The sequence below is a fragment of the Malaya genurostris genome, chromosome 3 (assembly GCF_030247185.1).
Source record: "Malaya genurostris strain Urasoe2022 chromosome 3, Malgen_1.1, whole genome shotgun sequence".
Classification (NCBI taxonomy): Eukaryota; Metazoa; Arthropoda; class Insecta; order Diptera; family Culicidae; genus Malaya; species Malaya genurostris.
In genome coordinates, this window is record NC_080572.1 from 98,959,791 (window position 1) to 98,968,274 (window position 8,484).

Consider the following 8,484-nt stretch of genomic DNA (forward strand, 5'->3'; position numbering starts at 1 on the left):
ATTTCATGTGGAAATCATAATGGATTCCGAATCAATTCCAACTCCAGTCCAACAACCGATTCCGAATGAACCGGTTCACCTACAACCGGTTGATTCGGAAATCATTCGGAATTGAGTGAGAAGATGCGGACTGAATTGTCAATTCGTCTTCTTCTTCTTCTTTCCTGATTTTGCACGTTTTCGTGCTGATTTTCAGTTTATTTTTAAACGAAAACATTATATAACTGAATATACAAATTTAAATCTTCATGTTTTTCGGATATACAGAACTAGTAAATAACCAGTTCTTCTTAGAATCCCAACATAAACTATTGAAATTCGCTGGAAATTAACAAAACGGCCTACCTTAGTCAGCATCATCCATTCCTCTAGCTGGAGTGTAGTGAAATGGCTTAAGTCGCTTAAATTTCACACTAACACATTCATAAAATGGGCGAATATTCAATGACATTTATAATGTCACTGTCAATCAGGTTGATCGAACAACCAACTCAGGCGAAAAATCTAGCACTGAACCGATCGAGCACTAAAAAATCATGCAGTCGAGTAAGAATTCATTGCTCATTCCGTCATTTCGATAATGTGGGCGGCATCACATTCAACATATCATGTCAATTGTATGGGTGCGCAACCCTGCTATTTTGGCGCGCACGAATTTGACATTTTTCTCCCCTACTTCTATGTATAATATTCGATGCGGGCTCGTCTGGGGGCGACATGCTCGCAAAAAAGGATGTTGCCAATGATTTGTTCGGGAAATGTGAGAGCTGGAAATCTTGTTAATATGATGTCTTTGGTTGGACGCAAGTCGCATTCAGTTGCTGAATACTGGATCTGAACCCGAGAACTGAATTTTGGATTGATTACTGTAAATGAATTCTAAAACTGAATTCCGATTCTATTGTCCACCTGAATTCTGAACTTTATTTCAAGCTTAGAATTTAGCTTCAAAACTTAGTTTCACTATATTAAAGAGAAAATCTCTTGAGGCTTGTTTGTCCGATTGCATTCTCGTGTTACCAACTGAGCTAATAAGGGGTTTCTCTTTTACAAAATTACCGTGGCTCACCAAGGGCCACCATCGACGATGACCAGCGTGCGAGCCACAGCGGCGACCATAGATTTAAGCAAATAGTAATTTAAAATTAGAAAATGCCATCGGCATCTTCGAGCTTAAGCAGTGTTGTGTCTTTAAACTTATATTATTAATAAAATAACTGGGTAAATATAAAATGTAAAAATTGACACGTTTCACTTATTCTAGCCAGCGCAGTTGACTTTCCGTGAGCTAACCTTCTTTTACTCTATTTTATTCTGTCTAATTAATTTTTGCGTTAAAATAAGTGTGACATTATATCAACTTATGAGTACAATTTTAGACATTCAAAAGTTTCACGTATTCGTATTCACGTCATCCAGTTATGTCTTTGACATTACCCATCCACTTTTTAAAAGGCCATGCTTTTTTCTGCTTGATAAACCAGTTTAGTGTATCACACTTGAGCTGTTTTTCTAAGAAAGGCGAATCTTACAAAAGTAAACAAATCGAGTTTCTTCTTCTCACGAATGAATCCTTCAGAATCCTGCAATTTTGCCTAGAAATTCCCCGCTTGTGAGGAATTCTGGAAACCGTCAGAAGGCTGGCTGCATTCCGGCTGCTGTCAAAATTGACCAGGCGAAATTGCGTCATTATCTCGCCGTACATGTCTTGTTTATTTCCCTCCTCTTTCTTTTTCCATTTTGGTAGTGAGACAGTAATGTTATTGGTAATAACTTTTTCCATGATTAGTATATATGAAGGGCAATAACTTATTGCCTTTCATATGTATCTTTTATTGAAAAAATAACACCAAGATGCTTAAAATGTAGAACCGATTCAAAACGGTTCTGCCAATCTTGTATGGCAAGAATCCGACAGAAAAGAACCGTTAATAACCGCTAGGCGAAATTTTCTGCCGGAAACGGTTGTTGCATTGTTGCCAGACTTTTGCCGGAATTGAAATGACTGGCAGAAATAGCCAGCCGTCTGGGGGGAAATCTGCCGGCCGCGTACAAGTGGGTCAGATTCTACAAAAATTTCTTTCTTAGTAGTACAAAGAATCTTAAAGAGCGAAACTGTCATTCCATTTGTTTCCGTAAGCTTCGTCCTCCGCGTTCTATGTCAACAAACAGGGCGATACTTCAATTGCTAGAACGGAAGAGCGAAACTATTTATTTCCGTTATTTTAACCAGCCAATTTCACGAAAAATACTCGAGAGCGTAACTTCATCATTCACACAGGGAGCATATAAGTAATCAAATCGTAAAAATGCAAAACTATTTTTATGTTGATTCATTCGGTGGATTATAGGAAAAGTTGAAAAAATTGCATGCATCTTAGAGATAAACCAACAGTTCATCGACTTATCAAAAATTGATCTGAGAATATACGATAATTTATAAATAGCAATTGAAATCAAAGTCGAAACATACAGGGTAACAGAGGTATTTTGGCCTACTTTAGGATTGATTTTATTTTGGCACACTTTGTAAAAATATCCACCAAATGTTCTAATATCTTTGAAACCCCCATTCTGCAATAGGTAATTTAATGTGATTAGCTTCAAATTGATGCATGGGTTAATTCCCAAGTAATCATATGCATTATATCACTGCACATTTACAACTCTATTTTTACATTGTTAATGTATAATTGCACTAATCCTACATACTTTAAAGCAATGTGCATTACATTTGCATTCAAAATGTAACTGAGCATAATTTTACAACAACCTTCCGCCGTGCTATATATCGAAATTCAATGCTATATTTTGGAGCAACGAAACTTTAATAGTAACTATAAGAGTAATAATCCTATAAGAGTCTAATAAACGCCCTTTTCCTCCCTTTAAAAACATGTACAACTCCGCTGCATTTAATCAAATTTTACGCGAACTTTGAAAGCTGAATTAATATAAAATTATAATGCGTCGTGTTTACTTGGGTTAACATCGATTAAATCCATAAACTTTGTTAGGTGACTAAACGCTGCCAGGTGGAAAAATATAGCTAGCAGACATTCTGATGATCGACTGCCTCACCGCTGCCAGATATACAACTCAAACGATACAACCGTATCCACCAGAACTTTTCCACATTGAAATCTTTGTCCACGGATAACAGATGTACAGGCTCGAACAAAATTTTTCAAAATCCTGTGTAAATTTCAAATTTGCTATACGTTGGAAACACTATTGCCACCTTCTCAACTGTTCGCCGCGATCTTTCAAAACGTTCCACTACGTTCCGGAACGATAACAAAATCCTCCTGCCAGTTGTAGAAATATTCTCACTACAACAATTTTAACACTTATCACACGATTTCCCTAAGTGTTAAAGACAATTTTATTTCCATGTCGCATAAATCACACGAGAACTCGATCGGAATAAAACAAAAATAAACTTTTCATTTTAACCAACAGCAAAACAAAAATCTAGCGAGAAGTGAATGTTGCACCCAAAGTTGTGTCTCATGTGAAAGTGTCACCCAAATAGTGGTGGCACCTCGTGTCGATCGTGGTGACATCTGCAAGTGTTCGCCATGCTGATTGAGCAAATTTTACACACAGTTTATATGTGAGCCTGTATATCTGTTATCTGTGCTTTGTCATTTCCAGCGAAGGTGAGAAGATGAAACCGCTCGGCTAACTTAGATACAGGTGACTTTGTTTTGTCAAATTGGATTTGATAGAGTGACTATAATCAGAGTGGCGACAGCTGTTCGTTTGGAATGACAGCTCCCAGTTCCAAACGAGCAAACGACCAGTCAATTCAATGTAAAGCTAATGGAATGTTTTGAATTGTTGCCAAAATTACGGATGAGATGTCGTCACTCTGGTTATAGGCACTCTAGGATTTGACAACCGTCACTGAATCAATTTTGGTAGCCGTCTAATGCCATGGCTGCTCAGGTAGCCAAAACGCTATGCGGGGTTTCCTCCGTTTACTGTCAATGTTAGTTTCGCCTTTATTTGAAAAACAGTTCATTTTATAAAAAACTTAAATTCCGCAGATATTTTCTCGGATTTACAACCTTTTTCAACCCTGTCTGAAGATATTTAAATTTTTTACCTGGCATCTCTGTTGGCGTCAGTGTGGTATCGAAAAACCCGAAATAACGCGGCACCGAGTTTGTTTGATTGAGCGCTTATAAGTAAGTTCTTGACAATTTATATGTGGTTTTATAAAATTGATTTAATTGAAATTAGTGTCGTTTCATTTCTGGTTATTAAACTAGTTGTGCTTCTGAATGAAATCATGCCTTTTAATGTTTCACATAACCCTATTTCTTTTCATCTTGTAGGTATATTTCACCTAAAATGCCCAAAAATAAGAAGGATGATACTTCTGACTCGGACTCCGGACCAGATGATGTGAGATAGAATTGTTTCGGGTTTGAGTGGTTTTTGGTAATGTATATTTTTGGTTTTAGTGTACGCCGGCCAAGAAAAGCAAAGCCGTAGGGGGATCGAGCAGTACTACCAACGCTAAAGGTGAAGAAGAATGGCAGCTGGACCGGAATCGCAAAATATCAATCAATGAATTCAAAAATAAGTTGTATGTCAACATTCGGGAGTACTACGAAAAAGATGGAAAAACATTACCTGGCAAAAAGGGTATCAGCTTAACTGTGCCTGAATGGAAGAAACTGTTGGAATATGCGGACGAGATTAACGAAAAACTAAAGAAGTTCTAAATCCGTTTGTTTTCTGCTAAAGTTTAACTTTTTTCTCGTATGTTAAATGTTTTCTAGTTTCTAAAGCCAATTTTAGAAACTGTTGAAAGCAATTATAATATGCATTTGTTCCTGATTTGTTATACTTCGTAATAAACTTTCATGATAAAGTATGATAGTTATAAATTGAATAAATTCCAAGGCCCCCATCGTTTCACGATTACGATTTGTTTTAGATTACTTAAAATGAATACTAGTATTAAATGAAGTTCAATTGTAAACTAAGAACAAAAGTATGCATTGTTGTAGATATCATTTATTAAAATTGTCAATTATTCACATAAATTTAAAATAAATACAGTACATTCAAGGTATTAATTTAATACATAGCTCTTTATGGATAAATTTGACGTAGCTAGTAACCGGGATTTTATTTCAAATAAATAGCTACCAGAGTGCAAGTAATGAGTACTATTGTAAATGGGGTCCAGGTCTTTAAAAATCCCATCAAACCGACGTGTTTTCCGGTAAGGAACATCCAAAACGCTAGGACTACCATGTTCCAGTTGGTATACTGTTTGTATTTCATTAATGAAAGAGCCATGCCAACGTGCGAGTGACAATTGTCGCAGAACAAATTGTGCATTCTCGTTCCATAAACAACCGATGCTTTCGACACGCACTCATCCCATTCTACAACGCCTCCATTGACGAAGGCTGGATCTAGTTGAAGGTATCGGGTGGGCCGACCAAAACCCATATTATCCTCCGAAACAAAATATGGTCCGGCAAAGTCACGAATAACTCCCGTTGACATAGCGATTCCCATGTGCCCAATGAAAGGGAAGAACCAGGTCAGCACCGGAATCGGAGTCCATACTATACAAAACGGAAACTTGTCGGTGGCAAAGTTTATTGGAGCGATGGGACCACTCGAGCTATCACACGACAGCCGTCTGCCGCGATCCATTATAGTTCAATTTCGAAAACTTTATAATTTCACGAATTTTTGGTCAAAGCTTCCAATAGGATTCACTGGCGATGTAAACAAAAAGTATATCAAACGAAATTTGACGTACGTACATAGATGCCAGCAAAGACATCATATTAACAAGATATCCAGCTCTCACATTTCCCGAACAAATCATTGGCAACATCCTTTTTTGCGAGCATGTCGCCCTCAGGTGAGTCCGCATCGAATCTCATACATAGAAGTAGGGGAGAGAAATGTCAAATTCGTGCGCGCCAAAATAGCAGGGCTGCGCACCCATACAATTGACATGATATGTTGAATGTGATGCCGTGCGATGGCGTTGTTGAACTGAAGATTGATTTCGCTCCAAGCTGACAGGGTCTGATGCCAGGTAAAAGGTCAAATATCTTCATACAGGGTTGCAAAAGTCAGCAAATCCGAAAAAACTGCAGTTAGCAAGTATGGTAGCAATTTCTCTATAATGTATGATACGCAAAACTGAAAAAAATCTACAAAAACTCGATTTTCAAAAGTCTGCACAACAAAAAATGTCTGCAGCACTATATACTAAATCTGCAGATCTGGCATCTCTGCGTACGTATATAATATTTTATGAATGAATGTCACAGATTGCGAGTCACGATGTCGAATTAGCACTGGTGGCGAGAAAGGACGGGTTTGGCTGTGTTTCTGCACTCAAATAAAAGTTCACTTTCGATTCACATGAAAAATCACGTAAAATGGTATCAAATGTCAAATTGAATATTTTACGTGACAAAAGTGAATGCAATGTTGCTCGAATTTCAAAAATGCAACGAACGCCAGTATTTTTCGTTTCATAGATTTATAAGAAAATCTAAAATATTTCCCATTTGACCAGTATTTAAAATTGTAATTTTCTGGTATCTAAATTTAATATAAACTGAAAGGTAAATGTGATATGAATAGTACATTATATTTCTTCTATGAAACGCGTAACTCTTACTGGATTATGCATTAAACAGCTTTTAAATGTCAGTCCATTAAAACCTACGTGAAAAGTAGGGTGGAAAATATTCACATAACTTTCCACGTACCTGCTTGTGATGAATTCTGGCAACCATCAGAAGGCTGGCTGCATTCCGGCTGCTGTCAAAATTGTCCACGCGAAATTGCGTCATTATCTCGCCGTATGTGTCTTGTTTTGTTCTCTCTTCCTTCTTTTTTTTTTATTCGACTTCATTTGATATTCGACATTTTCGCATGTACATACAAAAAAACGAATCTTGAGACGAGGTAACTGAGATTGAAATATGTATGTTTGGTAGTGAGAAAGTAATGTTAACATTTTCCATAATTAATATATATGAAAAGCAATAACTTATTGCCTTTCATATGTACTTTTTATTGAAAAAATATAACCAAGACGCTAATAATGTAAAATCGATTCAAACCGGTTCTGCCAATCTTGTATGGCAAAAATCCGACAGAAACAGAACCGTTAATAACCGCTAGGCGAAATTCTCTGCCAGAAACGGTTGTTGCGTTGTTGCCAGACGTGTCTGGCAAACATACCCAGCCATCTGGGGGTAAATATGCCCGCCGCGTACAAGTGGGTAACTATAGCATGATTATTATTTTGAGTGTGCTATCCTCACTAAAGTACACTGATAATAATTTGAACGATCGATTCATATGTAAATAGCATTTCAATTTAATATGCTTTTCCATTTCAATACATAACCAAAGCGATTTGTTTTAAGATTTCATGTGCAAATTCACTAAGATGCAAAATGAGATTATTTTTCACTTAGCATTGGTGTCTTTTTCTTTTGGGTGTGATGTGTTTTGCTATTGAATCGAACTACATGTGTTAAATACTTAATTTTCTAGTGAAAATGAGTACAGCACAAATGTATGTGCAAAACACTTGATTCGGTCAACTGTGTTTCAATTGAAATCTATATGAAAAACAATGTAACATTGATATAAGATTCATGTAGAATCTAGAGGTAATGATATATCTTATCATTTTGATGTGCATTTCAGATAAATGTAACATGATTTCCACGAAATATCAACAGGTTTTAAACTCATTTTTTGAGTTATTTGTATGGTTTCATGAATTTCATGTGTTCTACAAGTAGTGATAGTTCAAATGCTTTGCATATGATAATAGCGTGCAAATTATTTTCAGTGTATGGCGCCGTGATCCACGCAAGTAAACATCGGAATAAAACATGGTTAAAAAGGCGGGTGGGTAATGTCAGAGACATAACTGGATGTCGTGAATACGAAAACAACTGACATGTTCCTTAACACTTCCGAATATCAATTGTATGAATTATGTACGCATTCCCCTTTTTCACATTTTTCGCAAAAACAAAGAACGCTTCACTTGATCTCGATTACTGTGAATTTCACACAGCGAAAAGTGCACAAATCTAAGCAAACTGTTCTTGATTTGCAGTAAACTGAGGATATTTCCCTACGATTTGCAAACAACAAATCCTAATAGTTCTTTAGAAAACTTTTAGAGCCATTAGAACGGCTGATATTGTGCAATGCTCTCCACCGTTGTTTTTTCCCAATGCTAATGACTGGCAGCTGTGACGTAATCGCTCTTGTCGAAAGCGTGCAGACGACACAAAACACATCTGCTCGCAGTGGCGATTGAATCCAAACTGATTGAATTTTTGTTAAGAGATTTCCTTTTATGTGATTTCGTTTGTAGCTTTTTCACTAATGGGCGGTCCTAACGGCTATAAAAATAGCCGCATACAGAATTTTATTGTCGATTATTTCATTTCGGATTTG

The 8,484-nt window shown here is 36.8% G+C and overlaps 2 protein-coding genes across 2 annotated transcripts; one reads left to right on the top strand and one right to left on the bottom strand.

The window, feature by feature from the left end:
* The first annotated feature begins 4,024 nt into the window (after positions 1–4,024).
* LOC131438150 (RNA polymerase II transcriptional coactivator) lies at positions 4,025–4,885 on the top strand. The gene is made up of 3 exons (XM_058607980.1): positions 4,025–4,193; positions 4,344–4,413; positions 4,473–4,885. Exons 2-3 carry the CDS (start codon positions 4,360–4,362, stop codon positions 4,734–4,736), a joined length of 318 nt encoding a protein of 105 aa, XP_058463963.1. The 5' UTR covers positions 4,025–4,193; positions 4,344–4,359; the 3' UTR covers positions 4,737–4,885.
* Positions 4,886–5,018: 133 nt separating this feature from the next.
* Positions 5,019–5,804, bottom strand: LOC131438148 (transmembrane protein 222). Its single transcript, XM_058607979.1, has one exon. The coding sequence runs from the start codon at positions 5,683–5,685 to the stop codon at positions 5,146–5,148; it is 540 nt and encodes a 179-aa protein (XP_058463962.1). The 5' UTR covers positions 5,686–5,804; the 3' UTR covers positions 5,019–5,145.
* Positions 5,805–8,484: the final 2,680 nt, after the last annotated feature.

Bases quoted from the DNA above. Each gene is read 5' to 3' on its own strand.
- LOC131438148 (XM_058607979.1), bottom strand. From the start codon at position 5,685: ATGGATCGCGGCAGACGGCTGTCGTGTGATAGCTCGAGTGGTCCCATC.
- LOC131438150 (XM_058607980.1), top strand. From the start codon at position 4,360: ATGCCCAAAAATAAGAAGGATGATACTTCTGACTCGGACTCCGGACCA. The intron at 4,414-4,472 runs GTGAGATAGAAT...TTTTGGTTTTAG, and splicing joins CGGACTCCGGACCAGATGAT to TGTACGCCGGCCAAGAAAAG.